Below are 22885 nucleotides of genomic sequence, written 5' to 3' on the forward strand. Positions count from 1 at the left end.
GATAAAGGGAACGATAAAAGAAAAAATGAGAGAGGAAAGAGAGAGCAAAAAGAGAAGAGACAGAAACAGAGAAATACAGCGGGAGAGAGAGATAGAGAGACAAGTTCCAAAAAAACGGTGGCCCAAGGCCACTTCCCTTCCCCTCTCTGGCACAGAGGTAGTCCAAATGATTGAAGATTAACGCTAGATGCATTGAATGCAACATGAAAGTGATCATAGCACTGAGCCAAATAACGATGTGTGTGTGTTCAAGTATGTTTGTATGACCGTGTGTAAATCAAAGACGGTGGACTCAATCCAGGTTACATAAATACATGATAAAAGCCAACACACACACACACACACACACACACACACACACACACACACACACACACACACACACACACACACACACACACACACACACACACACACACACACACACACACACACACACACACACACACACACACACACACACACACACACAGTTTGAAGGTAGGGAGAGGCTGTGGAAATGAATGCTTTCTAAAGCACTGATGATTACATAAGAAAACACCTTTTTTCTAACCAGTTTCCATGGAAACAGCAAAGGAAGAGCTAGCACCACTTCACTGTATGTGTAGGTGTATGAGCCATTAGGAGTATGTTGTCCAGAGGTGTTTCTGAAACTCTCAATAAGCCAAGATCAGTAATGAGACAGCAGCTTTGGCATGTAGACATAAAAATGTTGTCATTCTGGCAGACAGACAGAACAATGAATCGTAGGAAAAGGCTGTGTGAGTTGGCCAGGTAAACAATCAATGGCAGCCAACAGCATTTTAGTCCATTGATTGAGTTTCTACCACTTTTCTCTACACAAATGAATGTTAGTCACCTTTAACCTGTCTTTAGTCTAGAGTCCTCCAATAACCACATGGAGCCTGCTTTAATTTAGCTGAACATGCAGTGACACCTAGTTGGTAACAGGGACCAAAACATTTTTATTGATATAATTTACAGTGTGTCAGTTCTCTTGGCAAATAAATCAGGCACCAATTGACCTAATTTGATTTTGAATGTGTAGTTGTGTAGCCTTCAGCTATGATGGAAGAGAGCATGCAATATTGTGATAAGATGGCAAATAATTACTAATTAAAAACTACTAATTAAAAAGTGAGGTCAGGTTTGCTAATCTAATCACCCAAGTGTGTATAGAACACATTTCTTCACATATGTAATTTACTAGTTTGTGTATCTTCTCACCTCCAGACGTTTGACCACTTCTTTGAAATCCTCTGTATTATTACTGATACTCCTCAGAGACACACTTTCTCCCCGCTCGTAGAAAATCCGTAAAGATGCAGGGCTGCTCAATGTCCAGCCAATCACGTCCTTAGTAGCACAGTTGAACACCACGGCCTTTCCCTCCTGGTCCAAAAGGATGAGAAAGTCATTCGAGATGGACAGAAGCGCCTCCAGCTCCCCTCCGGTCCCGTGATCCTCAGCGTGGACTGGCCAGGTCACCGCCCCCAGGCTGCGCAGCTCCGCTCCTCCGTACGGCCGGCTCTTCTCTTTTTTCTTGTGGGCTAGCGAGATAAATGGAAACTTTCCGGAGGGGTCGATGGGCGTGCTGGTGGTGTGCCGCTCGGCCAGGTCGCGCAGGTACTCCTGGCGTGTTCGGGTAGCCATGGCGCGAAACTTGTGGGACTTGTGGGCAGCGTTTTCTGCGTTGATGACCTTGGCCAGGAGGAAGTCCCGGAACACAGAAGACTTGGGGAAAGTCACATCCTCTGGGATCGGGGGTCCAAATGAAGGCACGTCTTTGGAACGGGTGACTGCCACACTGCATGAAGAGGAGTAAACAAGAGAAGAGAAAATGAGGACAGAATGATAAATGGGAAGAAAGAAGGAAGAGTTGATTTGGTTAACAATTCTGTTGTGCTACTATTGGCCAACAGTTTAGCCGACTTTGAGTGGGTGTTCAGACAAAACAGATCTTGAGGCTTAGATTAAGTGCTTTATTAGACAGTAAATCAACTGACAGTGTCACATCCAAAACTTTAAGTATTTACGCCATGAAGATTTAGTGGAAAGTGATTCCACATTCCACAACAGATTAAATGTTTGATATAAGGCCTCGTGCTGTTTGCTCACCCAAGTACGGGAACACAGAAAAAAGGCAAAATCCTTGATTGTTAAAAAGTGGTTAAGAGGGAGACAAAGTTCCTATCTCTACCTTTCTCCTCTTCTTCACTTAATGTCTTTAGTTTTTGATATTACCTGCTTCAAATTAGTTTTCCAATGCTCTCATGCGAGTAGCCAAAAGGTCACCTTAACTAACCTAGCCAAGATATCTGTCCAAATGCTGGTTCATTAAAACTACTAAAAAATACAATTGTGTGGCGGCAGTGTATTTGCAGCCTTTTCATTATAACATAATGTCCTATGCCTCCCTGTTTTAACTGCTCTCGACTGACCCTCTCTTGTCTCCTTTTTCCTTTCATTAAGTCCCTGGAACTGCCATCTGAGGCTGTTTGCCTTGTCTGGTATGTCAGGAACTCAGCCGGGCAGCCATGGAGAGGAAGGAGAGGAGGATGAGGGGAGAGTGCTATTCCAAATCTATTGCCCAAAGCCCCAGAAAGCCCAGAGTGAGAGAGAGAGAGAGAGGAAAAATGTGGCTGAAAAAGGAAGACTGTGTGGGAGACTAAAAAGATAGGGGGAAAGACTGCGTAGAGTAAAAGACTGCATTTTTCTGTTGCGAGGGACAAGTAGACTTACAACCTGGCAAGCTGAATGTCTCAGGCTACAGCAGCTGTCTACAGCAGAGCACTTGCAGCTCTCTGAAATGGCCTTTCATATTATCAAAAGAGCATTGTGTTTATAGATGGGTCACCTATCCTTGTCTCAACCTGTTACTAAATGCGCTCAATCACAATATTCACTCAGCTGACGTGAGTAGCGCTGGAAGTTGGACCCCTCATCCCACACACTTCCCTGCTGACATGCATCAGCGTACATGTTGACACCAGGATTAATCGTTTTGTCTAATAAGCAACTAAAGTCAATATGTCACCCACATATTTCTAAACATACCTCAGAGACACCCTGTCCTCACTGGAGACGTGTGGTGTTTAATTATACTAAGCATCAAATTGTTGACACCTCATTTCCCACCTTTCTTTGTTTTCTTTCTTTTGTTGTGACAGATGGAGGTAAGTGAGGAAAAATTTCTGTGGCTGAAATTCCCTTAGAGAGTAAACCCAGTTTTATAATACAGTGATGACAAATGAATGCTGGGAATATGCTCAATAGTGTAAGAAGAATTGCGCAGTTATCGATTAATCTGTCGATAATGTTCTTGATTTATTGATTGTTTGGTCAGAAAATGGTACGAAATGTCTATCGCTGTTTCCCAAAGCCCAAGATGACATCATCAGTTCCTAGCTAGAATTACAAAATGTATATAACTCTAGTGGACAAAAGTTTAGCAAAGAAGAAGTAGAGAAGGTAGTGTTTGCTGGCATGTCAGTTCACAGTTTATCTGATAAATTACAAGTAATACACTGTTGATTCTGTTGTGTTTACATTATATTTAATGGGGGAAAACACACTGCAAAGAAATGTAAGGCTATTGATAATTTGAAAAAAACCCCATAGATGTCATTGAAGTACATGTGTTGCAAATTGCATGTTTTGGTGTATTTCCATTGGTCCAGCTGAATTGTAAGGGAGAGCAGTTCTCCCTGAAAACTCCAAGTACTTAAAACACTACATCAAGCTACATTGTGTTTGACAAGATTTTATTGGCCTAGATTGCAAATGACCCAGAACTGCCCCTTTAACTAACTTTCAGCTTACAGTATTCATATTACAATTGTTACTTGCATATAATCAATCTCTGACAGTCCATTCTGTCAAGTAAGTGACAGAATCACATTTCACATTTATTTCTGATGATTAAAAAAAAAATCATGCAAGATATGTCAGATAAGAACGACGATATAGAAGATACAACGATTATAGGCAGGCTGAACAAATGATTAAAATAAAATGAGACCTTTTATTCCTATTCTTCCCCATCACTACAAACACCACTCAATGCATTACAGTGGAGCTCTAAAAGCACTTGTACTGATCTCAAACACCTGTGAATCAGTCAACCAAAGACCTGTGACTCATAAAGGACAGAAAGAAGTGATGGGGAGGAAGAGAGATTTATAAAAAGCCAGAGTGAGAACAAGACAAGACAAGCATGAAAAATAACTGAATGAGAAAATAAGAGAGACCGAATGATAAAAGATATAAAAGATGCAAAGCAACGCTACAAGGACAGACTGGAATCATAGTTCCAGCAACATGACTCCAGGCATATATGGCAGGGTCTGCCGACTATGGCTGAATGCCTTCTTCGCTCAGTTCGAGACGAACGCTGCTAGTGTTGGCCTGGCTGTCAGCGCAGTCAGCACCGGGAGAGAAAAACTCTCGACTTATCAAAATACAAGGTCAAGAGGACACTGAAGCAGGTCAACACCAGGGAAGCAGCTGGTCTGGATGGCATCTCTGGGCAGGTTCTCAAACCCTGCTCTGATGTCCTGGCTCCAATGTTCACAACCATTTTCAACCTCTCTCTCTCTCAGTCCATGGTCCTCACATGCTTCAAACACTCCACTCTTGCCCCTGTGCCAAAAAATGCTTCCCCTGCCTGCCTGAGTGACTACGGCCCAGTTGCGCTGACCTCAGTAGCCATAAGTGCTTTAGGATGTAAGTAAAGGACTACATCTGCTACTCTCTACCAACCTTAGACCCCCTGCAATTTGCCCACTGGCCAAACCGATTCACAAATGATGTCATCTCCCAGGTACGACATACCACAATCTCCAACCTTGACAACAGCGGAGTGGGCTATATTAGATAACTGTTAATAGACTTTAGCTCAACACTCAACACTATTGTCCCATTCAGACTGGCCAGTAAACTAACCAGGGTCTACACAAACCTCTGTGCACTTGGATCCTGGATTTTCTGACCATTCAACCTCAGGGTGGATGGAGGAAATTCAAGGTCTTAGAGAAAGTCCTGCTATCTTTCTACTCTGCTATAGTGCAGAGCATTCTGACGCAGAGTTCTGCATGGGTTTGATTTTCAAGACCAAGATGTGCAATATCATACCCGCCCCGCCACCCACACATATGGCCAGCTAGTTCTGCAACTTGAGCCTACCCGTTGACACAAGATCTGTGGCATGACCCAAAACTGCCTATCCTATAGCTAATAAGCATGTGCAGTAGGAAAATCTCTTAGATATCACGTATTTGGCTCAAAAAGTGTAGGATGGAATCATTTAGTGCTACTTTAATAATTTCATTGGGCAGTATGTTTAAAGTGATCCTTATGGCCCACTACATACATATGAAATTAAAGGTCCATCAGGGCATTGAGTTTCTCCTGCTAACGTCAATAAACAACTGGCATTAAAACAACATTATTTACTTAACAAAGGAGTAGAAAACAAGCTCCAGAGTGATAGCAGAGGATCGTATGATTGACTGAGCACACTACGAGTACCACATTCCCTTCCCTGCATAGCCTATACAACAGGAGGTGCGTCAGCACAGCTAGGAGGATGGTAAAGGACCACCACCACCTCAGCAATGGACTGTTTGTGTGGCTACAATCAGGCAAATGCCTGCACAGCCACGAATCGCACACTGAGAGACTGAGGAACAGTTTCTTCCCACAGGCTATCAGAGCCATGAACAATGAACAATAAAACCCTAGAAAGGAAATACACACAAGGACTTCACCTATGTACATCATGCTATAGTTTGCACTACTGCCATTTATACAATGTTGCCACCTTAACTGACTTGTTTATTTTATAAAAGTTTTTTTTACTATTTTGTATAGTTGGGTTAGGGTTAGGGTTGGTTGTATAGTGTACTTACAATTTCTGTTTAAATACTGTTGTCTCTTTATCAATAGTTTTATTAACTGTTTTGTTAGCTCTTCCATTTACAGATATGGGTATAGATTTTTGTAAATATTAGCCTAGCTTTTATAATTTCATATACCTGCATTGCACACTGCCTGGGCTCTTGACGCAACATTTCACTATACGCACTTGTATGCATGTGTGACAAATAAAATCTCTTTAATCTTGAAAAGAGGTTGAGGGTGAGACAGCCAGAGAGAGAGAGAGAGAGGGGGGGGGGAAAGGACAAGGTAGTGCAGAGGGGACTGCTAAGCTGTGTGGCTGCTGTGTGATCCTCATGGCAGGAGGTTTGGCTATAGAAATGAAAGAGCACATTCCTGTGGTTTTCAGTGATTTGTGGTCTTATAAATATCCAGTGTGTGGGCAGCTCCGCTTTTCCAGTATCCACGACCTGCTGCCCACTGAGCCAGGGCAAGAAAAAGAGCATGTCAATACCTGTTGGAGTGGGTGGCTCAGAGGGGTCTGTGTGTGTGTGTGTGTGTGTGTGTGTGTGTGTGTGTGTGTGTGTGTGTGTGTGTGTGTGTGTGTGTGTGTGTGTGTGTGTGTGTGTGTGTGTGTGAGTGGTTGTGGGGAAGGTACGTATAATATGTTTTTGTCTACTAGTCCTCAACGCATTAATCATTTATAATATACACTATTTAGAGGAAGGCTTACTGAGCGGCTGTTTTAGTGAAGGCATATACCACAATGTGTTCTTAACAGCTGGAGCTGAAGTATATACAACATAAATCTATCATTAAGAAATTATCAGTGGGGTGCAGGATTTGATTTTTAAAGAAAAGGTTGGAAACTTTTCACACTATACCAAACATATTCTTGGGGGTTATGTTCAACTCAATCATCCACTATCACCTCGTACTACCTACACAGACAAAATATAATGGAGACAATAATCGTCGAGTTACTAAATAAGGAAAATAAATCATGATTAGTTGCAACCTTATAAATCTGCACTTGACTATCAGCTTATAGTAGCTAGCAGAGCAATGTCATACTGTAGTAGGTCGGTGTGAATTAGGATGTCAGTTGGGAAAATCTTTGTTGACATTTCCAAACAAATGTAGTCCTGGTCTAATTTAGTCATTTTCCCCTCGTCCTTCATCTCCAGATCTAACAAAATGGATGAGGGAGGTGTAGGTATATGGAAGCCAACAGCTCTCCTACAGCTCTATCTTCACTGAGCCTGGCCCACTTTGAGCCATCTAGTGAAGAAAGTAATTGATAAAATCCCTCTTGTACCTACACCAAACTGACTACCAAAGTAGGAGGCTGTCACAGAGCAGAGCCACACTACATAGTATGATGGAAGTGTGCTGTATTCCTCTGCTCTGTGTATTTATGTTAATGTTCTGTGAAGAGGGAACCTTAAGAAAAGAATAACACACGTCAAGAAGCTTCAAAGCATTTGGGTCATCCTTATATAACACACAGGGGTGCATTCACATCAGGGGTGAAAAAGGTGACCAAAATATCAGAATCAAAATATCAGTTTTAAAATGTAGATTTACTTTCGATTTTTGGCATGAGGATATAGGAGAAAAACTCACCCTAGAGCTAATGTAATAAGATAATTTAATAACATAAACTTAATGGAAGACAACACACTGATATTGCCATATTTGTTCCGACTCATTTCATGAGTTTGCAGCATTTGCATAATTAAAAATAAAGGTTACAATACAGAAATATATTATGTGGGTCAACATGATTAAGTTTCATTCTGATAGAAAAACAAGATTAATTGTGTTTTTATTCAACTGTGCTGCCTGGCCTTGAAACACATCCACCCACATCCATGTTTAGGTTATGCAGAAATTTCACATAGTTGCAGATTGGGCTTACTAGTATCGTATTTAATCTCAACTGGTAGGCAAATTGTGAACTTGTACATTTTTTTTACTGATTGAACATTTAAAAAACAATTATATGAATCCTACAGTTGTTATTCTCTCATGTTGAATTCCAACAATTGATCTCGATCCCCCAATACACACACACACACACACACACACAAAAACACCTTCAAAAACTGTGTGGATCACCACGAATCAAACAAATGACCAATTCTGGATTTAAAACAGCAAATTTTGCTGATATGTGACGAGTTTGCACCCCTGAATACATGTTGACTCAAAAGGCAAATTCCCTTCCCTAGTGAAACCTCATGTTTCACCTCTATAGTTTGTGTGAAATTAGTTTCTGACTTCATAAAACTTAATTCCCCTTTGTGAAGTACAGAAGGCATGTGAACACAATATTTGCACTACATTCAACTCCTTTGTTGGGCTCTTTGTTAGTGTTAGTGTGTGTGTGTGGTTGCTCAGTAACGAAGTAGCCCCATGGGGGACAATTAAGACCTCACACAATGTGCTCAGACAGCAATTAAAACACCCATTAATGGGACAGGGAGGAAGAGTCATAGAGAGCAAGATAAGAGAACAACAGAAAACTAGATAACAAGACAGGGGAAGACATAAAAAAAAAATTCAAATGTCCTTCACAGCTCAACAGTTTTAAACAAGAAATGGAAGAAAGGCGGAATGTTCATTATTTCTTAAAAACGACTCCATGCTGGTACATTGTGTTTCATATTACACATCTCTGAGAATGTGGGGATGAATCGTGAGCTGTAGAAAGGGCTCTCAACACTCACAGCCTACTCTATGATGGTGTAATGGGAGTACAAAGGCAATGAGAGATGTACAACTTTTTGAGGCAAAAGATAACAATATTGTTTCAGCAATGATGAAAAGGGATTCATGAGGTAAAAGTCATACCATAGGTAAGCCAGACGTCTGAATCACCTATTTAGACTAAATCCAACTGTGTGTACAACACTGGCCTGAATGTGTGTTCTAATTCCGTTCAGTTTTTCTATCACATTCACATTCTGGGAAGCATTTAGACTAAATTATTTGTGTCTTTCTCTGTTTAAGATCTTATAACATGATGTTCTTTGACACCACATTTTTTAACACCATCAGATAATCCCTGAAGGTTAAACTAGGTTAGCTAACTCTAGTAAACTGAACTACGCACCGTACACATGAATGTGGTTTTAGTGCATCTCACCTGTAAGAGCTGTTTTCGGAACAGGGGTTGTGTGCCCGCACAATCACAAAGACGTGCTGGAAGTGTGAGCGAATGTTTTTGGGGGTGAAGGGGAGTGCCCCGGGCTCCTGGAACACAATCGTGACGATGTCATTCCCAATGTGACGCTTCCGCAGTAGCTGGAAAAGTTCAAAAACACCAGTAGAAACCAGGGTTAGATATTAAGCTGCTTACATGCTGAAGGCTATGCAAGCAATAAGCTCCAGTGCACATACATCCATGGCAGAAAAACTGACTAACATAAATATTTTTCTATGAAAACACAGAATTTACAGTTTAGAAAATCTTCTTAGCTAAAACACATATCAAAACCAGCTGAAAAAGTGCCCTGGTTATATTTACCCTCCCACATGTCCTATAGATCATGATGCCTAAATTCAATCATTAAAGAAAAGAATAATACTATTGAACACAGAGATTTTAAGTATGACATTAGTATAAGTATAACAGTGAGGTACTCATATTTACTTACCTGCTGTTTATTGTTGGGCGTGTAGGGCAGCATGGTGGACACATGGAACATGATTTCATAGTCCTTGTAAGTGGTGTACATGGAGTGGGTGCCCGTTGAGTCCGCTGAAAGGGACACAATTAAATGAGACTTTGACATGATTCTGAATACAATACAAAAATACAATAGTACTATATTTTCCTTAGTAATATAGTCCTTAGTGTGAAACCATGAAAAGTAGTCAAATGAGAAAGTTTTTCACAATTGAAACAGTCCTGACTAAATTTTAAACATCTCCACTATAAATAGCCTCCTGCTATGAAAAATTATAACCAAACAACTTTATGTTCCCCTCTCATCCTCTGCCACAATTGCTGATCAGATGGCCCGGTGTTCCCTCAGCACTTAACAGGCTCTGTCCACTGAATGCTAATAACCACCTCCGCAGTCTATCGATGCACTCTATTCAGAGAACAAAACAGTCACAAGGTCTTTTAAAGGCCATACTTAACCCAGCTAGTATACCTCAATTAATTACACTCATTCTATGGGGAGTACTTTGTATGGCTGTATGTAATTTACTAGAGGCTACTGAAGGCTGTATTATATGTCCTGCAAAAAGTGACTGGGAGAGTTTTTGACTCACAAAGCATTATGGGGAATAATTTCATTGATTTTAGGAAAATATGGAGTGAAATATATTAAAAGGCTAAGAAAAGATGCACACATAAGGTGGAAATCGATCTTATCTACAGAAAATGCATATGTTCTAAAAAGAGGCCCCAGGTAGAAACACACAGGGAATTGGAATCTATACCCCAACAGGATAATCTGACACCAAAGATCATCTGTCACATATCTGATATTAAAGGAACCTTTGTATTTAAAGCAGTGCAGGGAGAAAAGACGGAAGAAACACTGAACGGAAGCCAAAATGATTAAAGTAGGCTGAGGTTTAGAGAGGGGCTAGGGAAGCAACAAAGTCTCAAAGATGCCGCAGCCAATGGCAATATGAATGATATTGTCTAAGTGTCCTAACACAATTTATTTCAATCTAATGTTCCATTTTACCCCTCTTAATGCACTGCCTTGGACTTTCATATCATGTTAATGAAGTTGATCACCTCTTGTAAGCTACAATCTATCAAATGCTTGTAGGGCGACTGAATTTAAGACTATTCTAATCAAGAGAACTTCTGCTTAGTGTGTATCAATCTCAGTTTACGCTGCTGTGTGTGTATGTGTGAATTTAACAGTAGGCAAATATTTTACACTGTAGTTGTAAGACAACTTGTGATTTCTGGCATGTACATACTTTTGGTATCCAGCTGGGCCCGGTACTTTGTGAAGCCTTTGAGTCTAACCCTCTCCCCCAGAAGATGAAGGAACTCCTCCAGTGCAGGACCAGCTGATTCGTTGTTGTACATCTCCTCCTCGCTGCTCTGGCCTGCCATGCAGTACATCACCCCCACCTTTCGCTGGAAACTCAGCTGTATAGGGAATAGAGATTGTTGCGGTTGTTGTTGAAAAGGGGAGACACAAGCATATTTTTGTTTAGAAATTATGTCACCATGTTGACATTTTAGGGAGAATTCATGCTGGCATTTTAGGAGTAACCACTTTGGGTTGTACTGCGGTGATCGCTGTGCCATTTTCCAGCAAAATCATGTTGACATTTTCAGAGTTCAGCTCTGATGATTGCATCAGGGAGCATGAGTATCAAAGAGCTTTTTTTTTTTTTTTTAAGGTTGAAGTGTGTGTGTGTGTGTGTGTGTGTGTGTGTGTGTGTGTGTGTGTGTGTGTGTGTGTGTGTGTGTGTGTGTGTGTGTGTGTGTGTGTGTGTGTGTGTGTCTGTGTCTGTGTCTGTGTCTGTGTGCATTTGTTTGGGTATTTTTGGGTCACTTTCAGGGACACACACTACACTTAAGACCAATTAACTGGGGCTGGCTTATGTAAAGCCATGTCCACAACTAGTAAACACTGATTTCTGCCCCAAAAGTTACATAAACCTGCATTGCTGAACTTTTACATATTAATGAATGCCGTTACATTAAAGCCTTTTCCAAACAAGTTCACACAATGTTGATTAAGCCCATTACTGCCGGATAAATCTCTGTGTTTAATGCTCTACAGTAGAGCATGCGCAATGCAGACTTCTGCCACCCGAGGCAGCTATTCTCCACTTACCACTCTGCTAATTTGATTGGGGATAAAATAATTAAATTGTACAGACTTTCCAAATATTATCAGACTGAATGGATCAAATTCTGATAGTAAAAGTGAAAGCAATTTTGTGAGGGATGTGATGCCAAAAACAATTTATACAGTAGCAGTAGTAGGCTACTGTGGGGCCTATGACGTAAGCATGTCGACAGTATTTTTGTAGTTACTCTGGTCGCCAGATGGGGGAGGAAAAAGTCCCACCTTTGAGCTTAAAGTACACCTGTGTGTGTGTGTGTGTGTGTGTGTGTGTGTGTGTGTGTGTGTGTGTGTGTGTGTGTGTGTGTGTCTGTCATGGCAGACTGACAGCACAGTGAGAGAAGAGTACAGGCAGAGGGCAGACAGAGCACAGCCTCTCTTCACAAAGCAAATAGTCAAGGGAGCAGCTATGAAAATCAGCTTAATTAGATTTATACACCCTACTTTGTGTTAGATTTGGTTTAGTCAGGCTTTGAATTGACTTATTAGCCAATTAGAAATCTGTTTGCCCTTTCACATGGCCGAGAAATCAGTGGTCTCCGGGAGAAATCTACATGAGGAAGTCAGGTTTTTCTAAACCTCTACCTGAATTATGGTAACCAGGTGTCTTGTTAACATGACATTTAAGATATCAGCTTACTGGAAAACACTGACTGTAAAAGCACTGTTTGTGTTTACTTACCCCCTGCTCATCCAGCTTCATCAGCTGCTCAGTGACCTTGGGTGTGTTGAGTGCCAGGCGGAGGCAGTGAGCATTCAGCTCAGGCACCAGATACTCCAGCACCTCTTTGAGGGGCAAGCCTCGCGCTAGACCGTGCTTTGATGTGGAAGGTACTGCATCTTCTATGATGGAGCCACGCAGGGTGTTCAACTGGAGACGAGGCAACCGAGAAAGTAGCAAAAGTATGGATCAGAACAACTTTTAATTTTGATAATAAAATCTCAAAGTCACTCAATCGAAGTCATTTGCAGTGAAAATGACTTACAACCCATTATTTAAACAACTGGCAGTAATACAAAAATAACAATTACACTATACTAGATACATACACCCCATTCATGGTAATACTGCTGCCATGAAGGGGTGCACTTGGTCTGCAACAATATTTTGGTGGTTCATGTCAAAGTAAGGTTTGTCACAGGTTCATCAATTGTCCTTCCTTGGACTACATTTGGTAGGTACTGACCACTGCGTACCAGGAAGACCCCACACGACCTGCTGTGTTGGAGATGCTCTGACACAGTCATCCTGCCATCACAATTTGGCCCCTTGTCAAAGTCCCAAATTTGCTCAGATCCTTTCACTCTCCCTTTAACATTTTTCCTGCTTTCAACTCATCAATTTCAAGAACGGACTATTCACGAGCTGCCTTTTATATCCCACCTCTTAACAGGTGCCATTGTAACAAGATAATTAATGTTATTCATTTCGCCCGTCAGTAGTTTTAATGTTTTGGCTGATCAGTGTATATGATTGTATTAGTAACTCAAATTCAATACAATTTTTTTTTTCTCCATTGACCATCATTTTTTCTTAATGGTTTCTCAGGTGTCAGCCACAAAATGTAAAACATTCTTAAACACGTCCCAATGTGATTTTGTCTTTAGTGGATGAAACTTAATTGATGTTGCAGTACTGATATTTCTTGGTTGTGAACATTACCATAAAGTTCCTTCCCTTTCTGCAGTGTGCAGTGTGTTTGGTTCTTTTGGTTCTCTATGACTGACAACAGCAAAACTGCCCAGCCATCACACCAGTAGGTCTATGTTTAGAAGGCTGTAAGGATGCCTGTGATGAAGTCTTTAGGACTGCACAATTGTAATTTAAGTGGGCTCATCTGAAGTTATAATCATGGACAGTGCAACATCAGGGGCTCAGAATCACTCATGAAATTAATCATTTTCTGTTCAAAATCCAGGCTTAAAAATGCATTCTGCCAGACCATTTTTTGTGTGGCTACAGGGAAAACAAAGTGTGAAGGTCTGGCTAGAAAAAAGAATAAAGAACTTGTAGGTTTTGTTGCTGTGGTTTCCACTATTAAAAACTCTTAGCCTTCAGGCTAAAACAAACTCAAAGAGGACTTCCATGAATAAATCAAGAGGACTGTAGAAGGACCAGGACCTGAATATCTATCATGAACAAATAGAGCTGGATATCTGTAGTGGGTCCATGGCTCTTAAAAAACTGTCTGTTATGTGTATCTTCATATGTTGTTCAGTAGAACCAATAATGGTGCTAACACTCTCTAGGTTACACAAACTGAATAAGAGAAGCACTCTAACTTAAGAGAGGACAACAACTCTCCTCAGTGGACACTGGACTTGTCTCTTCAATATCAGTGCATCCCACTCCCTCCCACACAGTCACACACATATATATCTACACCTGCCTGGCTCCCTGCTCTGAAAATAGCAATTAGAGAGGAGAGAGGAAGAGAAGAGAAGGGAAGAAAATAGAGGAAAACATAGCACAGTAGGTCGTGCGTCATCCCAAGAGATTGGAAGGGCTATTACTCATGGTGTGCTTCAATACGAGAGCAATGCTTTTCCTTTTCCACTAAAATACCTTTTGTGCTATTTTAGTCTCGTTTAGCTGCGAAATGGCACAGCTCAGTCCTTCACAGATGAAGGCTGACAAAGATGGTGGGTGGGCGTTCAGCTCAGGGAATGAGGACATGGATCTCTGGTTCTAGTATGTCTATAGGAGGAGATGGCAGCAAGGGCTAGAGGTAGAGCTGCCACTGGGTTGATTTTTTTCCTTACTGCATAAATTAGTGAAGCCATTCAAAACCACTGCAGTAAATGACATTTAAAAAAAATATATATATATTTCAACCTGAGATGTTATAAAATAATCTGTTCCTAAATACGGCATTGGTGTGAATATAATGAGACCCTGATAATAAGATGAACTTGCCTTTTCAACACCTGTTTTTGAAAAAAATACTTTTACTCCAGCGGTTGGCATTTATAAGACTTTGTTTGTCTTTTTGAGCTCCTTATCATCACTGAGAGTGGTATTTGGCAGCTTGACATACTGTATGCTTTGGACTTGTTTTCACTTGTCATGAATGTATTTCCTCTGTGGCAGAAAAACCCGTTTACATGAGCCGTCAGAAACTCCTTAAGTTCTAGACAAGCAAAACACTTCTACTACAACTCTACTCTTTCAGACATATTTCCAGAGTAAAAGAAACTGTCTTATATTCAGAACAACACGGTAAACTTTTCAAATACATTCATTCCTGCAGTAGTCTATTCTTTACAGCCTTCATTGTCTAAATGTCTGTCTTTAAGAGGCCGACTTTGCAGCAGCAATATTGGTCAGTATTCGGCAGGCCCGTCACTCTTTATGTTGAAGCAGTGATCAGCTTGACTTTGCAGTGGGCGTGATGTTACTGTTGTAATGCAGTAACTGCAGCAGCTCTAGCTAGAGGGATTCACAAAAGATTTGCTCTCAATGCAAATTGAGCTTTGGAGATTTAATTACAAACAAAATCCAACACACAATTTGCGGAGGTGTCAGGGAATGTAGGCGGTGTCACCGAAGGTCTTGAAGAAGCTACATCTGATAACATCGAGCTGAAGCTTTTATAATGTCCTCTTCCCTCCAACTGGGTTTCTCAATAAGCAAGGCTGGGTGCAGATCCTATATGTTTACGCCCACACAATGTGAACTCATAATAGCTTCTCAGTAACATTAGTCAGTACAGAGTGTACTGAATATTGACACATTTGTGAACATGAGCATTCATGGTTTCAAAGGGAACAGCTACAAATACTGTATATCCTGGTGAATGGAACGATTAATTAGAGACACTTTAAATAAAACACTCAAATGAAGACGATGAAACATGATGTATGTCAGTGTAGAAGGTGTAAGAGAGTCATGCATTTCAATGTACCTCACTCGTTCTGAAGATGACCCTGTAGCTGTACTGCTGGCCATGCTCCTTGTTTTCCTCCAACTTCTCCCTCCTCAGACTCACTGCCACTGGGCCCAGATTCTCATCTACCCCCAGATAGTTCCAGTGTTCTAGGGGGTGAGAGGGAGTGATGGGAGGGGATAGACATTAAGGGAAAATGTGAAGGAAAGAGGAAATTACACAAGAGAAGAGAAAAATAACTTCTCCTCTACTGTTATCTACATATCTTTTTTTTCTTGCTGAAATGCAGAATGAAATTCAATCAATACTGGATATTTTACAAATGCTGCACCAGCTAAATCTTGACTACTAAAAAAAAGGTTTTTTTCTAATGGGTATATCTGAAAATAAAAATTGTATATACAGTATACATTCAATAGTATTTAAGACTGAAATCTTCCACACCAGAGATGGAGAAACAGCTATTTAAGGACAAGAAATATGAATCTATTAATATAAGCCCATACTCTACATAATATTATGCTTACCTCTAAGGTAGAAGTACTTTCGGTAGTAATAGGCACCAAGGTCAACATGCTCCACAATGTATCGTTTGGACCTGTCAGCATGTTGGCTTGGTCCATCTTTAGGGGCCTCCAACACAGCCACACCAGCGTTGGTGAAATGAGTAGTGAGGGTGTTCTCCAAAGGTCCTTCCTCTGTGCTGCCAGAGGAATTGCTTGAGCTCCCACCACTACCTATGCTGCCCTGCTGGAGGGTGCAAGACAAGAACAAAAGTAAAGCAAGTAACCTAAACCACAAAATCACACTTAAATATGCAGTACATTTTTAATATGTTGTGTTAAACTGTGATTTTCAGTGTTGGTCTAAGGTGGTCTGTTGAACCCCAGTGAGAAATCTTGACAGGAATTAAGAAAAATACCCATATTTAGAGATATTCTTTATAAAAATCCAGTCATCCTATTCTCTTACAAAACCAACCTGTTTAGCAGGAGAGATGTTCCTCTCACCCTCTCCACCAATCTCATTCCTGAAACATGGGCAGCTGAGCACCAAGTCATTGCTCTTGTCGTCACCTGGGTCCAAGGCAGGGTTGGTACCGTGTCCTCCTCCTGTCCCATCTTTGCTCAGCTCCTCTTGTGAGCCACAGGGTGACCCATACCCTGCACTCTGATTGGAGGAGAGGGATGATGTAGCAGAAGCAGAGGCAGCCGCGGCAGCCGAGGCACCAGTAGTGGTGTTCTTGCGTTTGGCCCCCGACTGCCGGCTCTGGATGGCCTCATTGAGGTCAAAGAGTAGAGACTGGACATCAAAATGGGAAAAGCCTTTTTGGCATAGCCAGGGTTTGGGTGGAGGGCCACTTTCATCTCCTTTCCCCCCATCTTCAACATCTGAACCAGCCCTTGATGTGTCACCCTCCACCTTCACACTGCGTAGCTTGCGGAAAATTGACTCTCCCCCCGTCTCTGACTTTGACCTCCTCTTCAAGTGCTTCTCTCTTTCCTTAAGCCGACTGGCAGGACTACCTCTGGTTGGCCCCAAAGGTCCATCTGGCAAGTCCAGGGCAGCCTGTTTTACAGGGGCCACGGTAAGGAGCTCAGTTAGCCTCTCTGGAGCTGGACTTCGCTGATCAGGGGCCTCAGAGGACTGGTATCCTTTTAGCATGTCAAAGAAGCTCTCACCTGACACACCATGTTTATCGATGGAGGAAGTGCTGCCATACTCACGGTGCATGGGTGTCCACCCAGAGAAGGACCAGCCCTCATTGCCATCCCCATCCAGCTCACTTATAGTTATATCACTGTTACTCCGCTGGCGGATGCGTCTCATGCCTTTGCGAGGTGAGCCTAGATAACCATCTGGTGACAGAAAACGATTGTCCTTCCCCTTGCTTTGCATCTTGCTCTTGAGTGTGTTGTGGATGTTGCGGAGCATGGATGAGTCCTGAGGGCTTATCAGGTGGCCCAGCTTGGCCGACAGATTGCTGTGGGCTGTGACGGCTGACATCCCCCCTCCCCCACTGCCACCGCTTCCACAACCACCACCACCACCACCACCACCTCCACCTCCTCCACCTCCTCCACCACCTCCACCACCTCCTCCTCCAAGTCTTTCTCTATCTCCGCTTCCTGATCCTGAAGAGCTGGTGATGGTGGAGCTGGGTGAGTCAGTTTCCACAGTGATATGCCAAACACCTCCTCCTCCCCCATCTTTCCTTGGGGGCCAGTCAGCCACACGAGCCCGAACTCCCATCTTGGGGACACCGGGGTTTGTGCCGGTGGTGGAGGAAGAGGAAATGTGGGCGCTCTCACTGCGGGGTGGTGGTGCCCCTCCATTGGGCAGTCGAAGGCGGCGGGTATAGAACTCATCAGAAGCCGGCACTGAGCCCCCGACCGAGCGCTCTGTCTGAGAACGCTTGAGGCTGGTCATGATGGAGTTGGGAAAGGGTGCGGGGAGGGGAGATGGGAGGGAAAGGAAGGGATGGGGTGTCGATGGGTTTAGATTAGGGTCAACATAATGCCCACTGAGAGAAGTGATGAGACAGCTTCACGGATACATTTGATTCTGCAAGAGGAGCAGAGAAAATGAAAACATGAGTAGGGCCTAAAGAAAAGTAACCAATAATCATTTGCAGATTTTAAATCAGCAGTTTACAATAAAATAAATGGAAGCAATTATATATTTAAATGTACAGAATTCAGGACCTTGAATTTGGATTCTTTTTAAATAATAGTAGAGAGACTGTACCTTTAAAAAGCTAGAGCTTGATCAAACAAAATATGTTGATGGTGAACTTTCACAGCTGAAGTCTCTACAAGACAGTCTGCATTGCAACCAAGCAACAACAGAATTCAGTCCAGTCTGGATAGGACCAACTCTATATATGAGAAACAGTAAAGAGAGACAAAAAGGAAGAAAACAGTAGAAAGGAAAGGTAGGAGGCAAAAAGAAAAGAAAAAAGAAAACAGTTAGAAAACATCAGACATCACATGTTCTACAATATCAAGCCTGCATTTAATTACAGCTCCAACAACCATGATTATATAGTAAACAACTGGAAACTACAGTACTACTCACAAATTTAGCCCAACAAAGCCTGTAAACTCTTTTTCATAACTCAAACACAGTAAAACCATCAATCGAAATGAGGCTATATTTTGCAGTAACTAAAGACCACAAAGTTGCTGCAAGGTCACATACTAGACCCATGTGACAGACAAAACTTAAAACACTTTTAAAAAGGGAGAACTTCATGGTCAGTTTACTGGTCACAGGTAGAACTAATCAGTCTGTAAAAGACAACAGAAAAAGACAAAACAGCACAGTGTTTCTGAGGCTCTTGGGGGGAGCGTTGTTCAGTCTGATACAACAATGTTAGCAATGTCATCCAGTTTGGGCATAGAAATTACAATTATTTAAAGTAAAACCATTGTTCTGCACATACACATAAAGGCTGTAAAGCCTTAGCGTCACCAACACATGGTGATGTTAATTTGTACATGTCATTGTCAAGAGTATTTTATTTTTGGGAAAGAGCAATACTACAGAAAGTCCTTGGAGAAAGGAATGAAATTTGGAAATGTATTCCTGTCAAGTATTTGTATGTCATTCTTGAAAGTGTGTCAGCTAAATAACTAAAATCGCAAAAGCCTCAGGGCCGGATTCTTGATGCCATCAACAAGGGAGACGCGTTTGTTGTTTTGATTTTTCCTAATTAATGCAGTCATTACACTCAGAATAACATGCTCGGGTTGATAAATCTTCACCTTCCTGTCCAAGACCGTGGATAGCTCACGGGCAACACAAACAACATGGATCAGGAGAGTAATGATATAAAGAATGATATGTACAGCATGTGTATGGACATACTTGGGCCAGTGAGTCAATCAAGAATTACAAAGCCATTAATTAGAGAGCCGAGGAAAGACTTCAGTATGTTTGAGTGTGTGTTTGTTCATAATGGTGCACTTCCTCTCCATTCCAGACCACACCTTCTATCATCATGGAGATAGGGATTTGTACAGTGCATGCTTCAATGTGAAAGAGTGAGTGAGTGAGTGAGTGAGTAAGTAAAAGAACATGGAAATTGATTCCTTCGCGTCCTTTCCCACAGACCTCACTGTGAAGTTTTTGTTGGAACTATGGTACCATCACCCGCTCTGAGACTCTTGTTCCAATCTCTTGGATTGTTTTGAGATACATATTGCTGTTATGTTTTCCAATGTATTTTTCGATACTTTCAGGGGCACAAACAAACCGTTCACTCCTGAACAACGATGATATCAATTTCACAGATATCTCATAAGACATAAAACCAACTGCATGCATCAATACCAGGAGTAGTAACTGACAAACTGTTATTTGTGATATGGTTCATTGACCCTTTAACAGAGATCTGAGGTGCTTTGTTGTTGCAATCGGCGGCCTTGAGGCCAGTTCTCATGATAAAACAATATCTCCTCTACTCCCTGTAGGTTAGTTGTTCAGATGGGTCTGTTTTAGTGCAGGCTTCGGTTAAAATATTAAATTGTTTTGAAGTTTACCAGGCAGAAACGGCCAGGTGTTGGTGATTGTATGCATGTCTGACCAGGAAATTTCCATTTGCAGATAAATACGGAATCAGATTCTGTTGTGGGACCATTTTGATATGCTAAAGAGGCCTTTCAGGTTTTTGTTGGAGATAATATGAATTCTAATGACCAGAAAATGTTTGTCTCATCAAACATTAAATTGCAAATATCAAAAATATGTACAAAACAGTGGCAACCACAATGTAGAGCAATGGTTAAGAACTTCTAAAAAAAAATCTGAAATACTTTTGTTACTCAAATCAAGAAAATACCAAATGACAAATACCGTCAATCATTGCAAATTCACAAAAAACACATTCATTCCAACAGAGACTCAATATTGAAAAAGCACAATCCAGGAGAAAACAAATGTATTAACTATATTAATTAATTAACTTTCTTTATCTTCAAATTTTTCTTAATTAAGTACCATAGAATATTGTTTGTTGATATCATGGCTACCACAAAATTTGGCGAATTCTATTATTAAAGCAGCAACATTGCTGTCATTGCTCAACTTCTCTTATAGACTAAAAGGCTGTTCCACAGATAACAGCCCTTGGTGCATGAGTGGCATGCTCATCCAGAACACCCACTCAGAAGTTGCATCACTAAAGGTTGTGCATAACATAAAAGATTGGCAACAGTACTGACTTTGGAGCTGATAACTCGTTTCTTGAACCAAGACAGAGCAGAATTTAATTTTAGTCCTCAAAAATGGTACAAGCAAGGGGACCCCTCGACAAAAGAGCACGAAAATTATGAATATAAGCTACTTTATTTGAGTAGTATATTAAATCTGCTCTGCTTTGTTATGCTACATTATGTAAAGGCAAAACAACCATTTCATTATTTTGCTATAGTCCCTTTTTGGTTTTAAAAATGTCATTGTTGACCAACTCCAAGACTTAGAGAAAATAGTGAGAGAGAAGAAGATTATAGGTTGGTAGACTGGGAATTGAGAGAAATGGATGTGGCATACCATGCCTCTGTGCAGTTGCAGAGGACCAAATTACACTGGCAGATCCTCTGTAACCTTTAGCAGTGTTTAAATGAGGTCGACTCCTGAGGTAAATACAGTATGTAGCATTATTGCTCAACGCAGCTAAGTGCTATGAGATTGCCCGCTGACTTGGTTGACTAGAAACTGCTAACAGAGACTCATTTGTCTTATATATGATGGCTGGAAACAAGCATGGCATTACCGAACCATGCACGTGTTGTTGCAATTCATTATTGAGCATTTGATATTACAAATATAGCTAGTAATTCAGAGGAGAATTAATCATTTTAGGCTAAAAAGAATAATTTGGATGATACACTTATTTTGGATAACTCCTTTTTTTAAGCCTTTTTTGCATGACTGTGAATTTTGACTAATAACACTTCCACTCAACATATGGGCATGCGAGTATTGATTAAAAGACAGACTTGAAAAAAATGTGAACCAATCATTTAACAATTTAAAAAAAGAAAGGAATCTCATTTGACTTATAAATATAAGCCCAATGTAATGTATATCTTCTAGAACATTTTTGTAAAGCACTATGAAAGAATGACTTTTAGGTAAGTATTACATACATCTGATGTATTCTTCTTTGTAGCGGCAGTAAAAGTAGAAGTGGTAGTAACAGTGGTATACCCTCTAATCTCACTGTGAGATGCTGGGTTCTTCTCAATTAGGAATTTCATAATCATATTTTGAGGAATATAACTGCTTTAAAACTTCAACAGAACTTTGAGCTCCTGGTAGAAACAACCTTTTGGGAAAGTAGAGATGTTTTCAGAAATGACAACCTTCACCCCAATAGGAAGAGCACAAAGTTACTGGAAACTCGACTTATCTACACATTAGTAGTGTATCAACTGACTGACTATCCCAACACAGACCTCCTAATCCTGGCCCTGTATCTGACATCCCAGTAATTCTCAATAACAGGCCACACACTCATCTACTTCATAGATCTGTTAACATGGATAATTTCTCCCTTGTTCACTGTGGCCGCACTGTCAGGGCTAATAACCAATTAGAGCACATTAGCTTTGCTTTGCTCAATTTCACGTCACTTGCTAACAAATTGCTCATATTCAATTATTTCATTATTTCTTACTATATTGGCTTTTTTCCTGCTAAAAGAAACTTGGCTGTCTGATGGTAAAAACATTTCTCAAGTTGAATGCTCTCCACCAAGTTACATTTTCCTACATGAGCCCAGAAATTGTGCCTTTTGTGTTAAAGGTTCAACAAAATTCTACTCTACTGTAGGTTTCATAGAATACTTTTTTACTGAACAACATGCTATGCAGAGAAATTTGTGTTTGTGTGGCCATAAACTTATTTTGTTTAATACTTTATTTTCCAGTACCATGAGCTGTGATGCACAACCCACTCCCTCTTGTTTTTTTATTTTGTTGTTTCTTTTTTCAGTAGACGAAAACCTTATCTGTGTTCTCATCATAAAATCCAAAGTCAGAAGTATGCAACAGAATATCTACAAAACCTGGTGCATTTTGGAAACATGTGCTTTGGCTACAATCAACAAAGGTATGTTTGGAGAAAAAAAACAGGAGCAGCATTTCATGAAATGAACACCTTGCCAACTGGTAAGAATGGGGGTGGATCTATCATGCTTTGGGGCTGTGTTGTAGCCAGTGGCACAGAAAACAATGCACGGGTGGAGGGAAGAGTGGATTCCACTAAATACCAGCA

General features: G+C 41.0%; 1 protein-coding gene across 2 annotated transcripts in view; it reads right to left on the minus strand.

Moving 5' to 3' along the window:
• sipa1l1 (signal-induced proliferation-associated 1 like 1) overlaps nt 1–22885 on the minus strand; it is an 85110-nt gene that overhangs the window by 18371 nt on the left and 43854 nt on the right. For both annotated transcript variants that reach the window (XM_062437312.1, XM_062437311.1), the window contains exons 5-13: nt 18353–18482; nt 16586–18169; nt 16132–16354; nt 15623–15753; nt 12400–12588; nt 10834–11008; nt 9540–9643; nt 9029–9186; nt 1228–1807 (exon numbers count right to left, since the gene is read on the minus strand). In XM_062437312.1, the coding sequence (XP_062293296.1) occupies nt 1228–1807; nt 9029–9186; nt 9540–9643; nt 10834–11008; nt 12400–12588; nt 15623–15753; nt 16132–16354; nt 16586–18034 (3009 nt within the window). In that variant the 5' untranslated portion in view covers nt 18035–18169; nt 18353–18482. The remainder of the gene's footprint in view (nt 1–1227; nt 1808–9028; nt 9187–9539; nt 9644–10833; nt 11009–12399; nt 12589–15622; nt 15754–16131; nt 16355–16585; nt 18170–18352; nt 18483–22885) is intronic.

This window comes from Scomber scombrus, chromosome 17 (genome assembly GCF_963691925.1).
Source record: "Scomber scombrus chromosome 17, fScoSco1.1, whole genome shotgun sequence".
NCBI classification, from domain to species: Eukaryota; Metazoa; Chordata; class Actinopteri; order Scombriformes; family Scombridae; genus Scomber; species Scomber scombrus.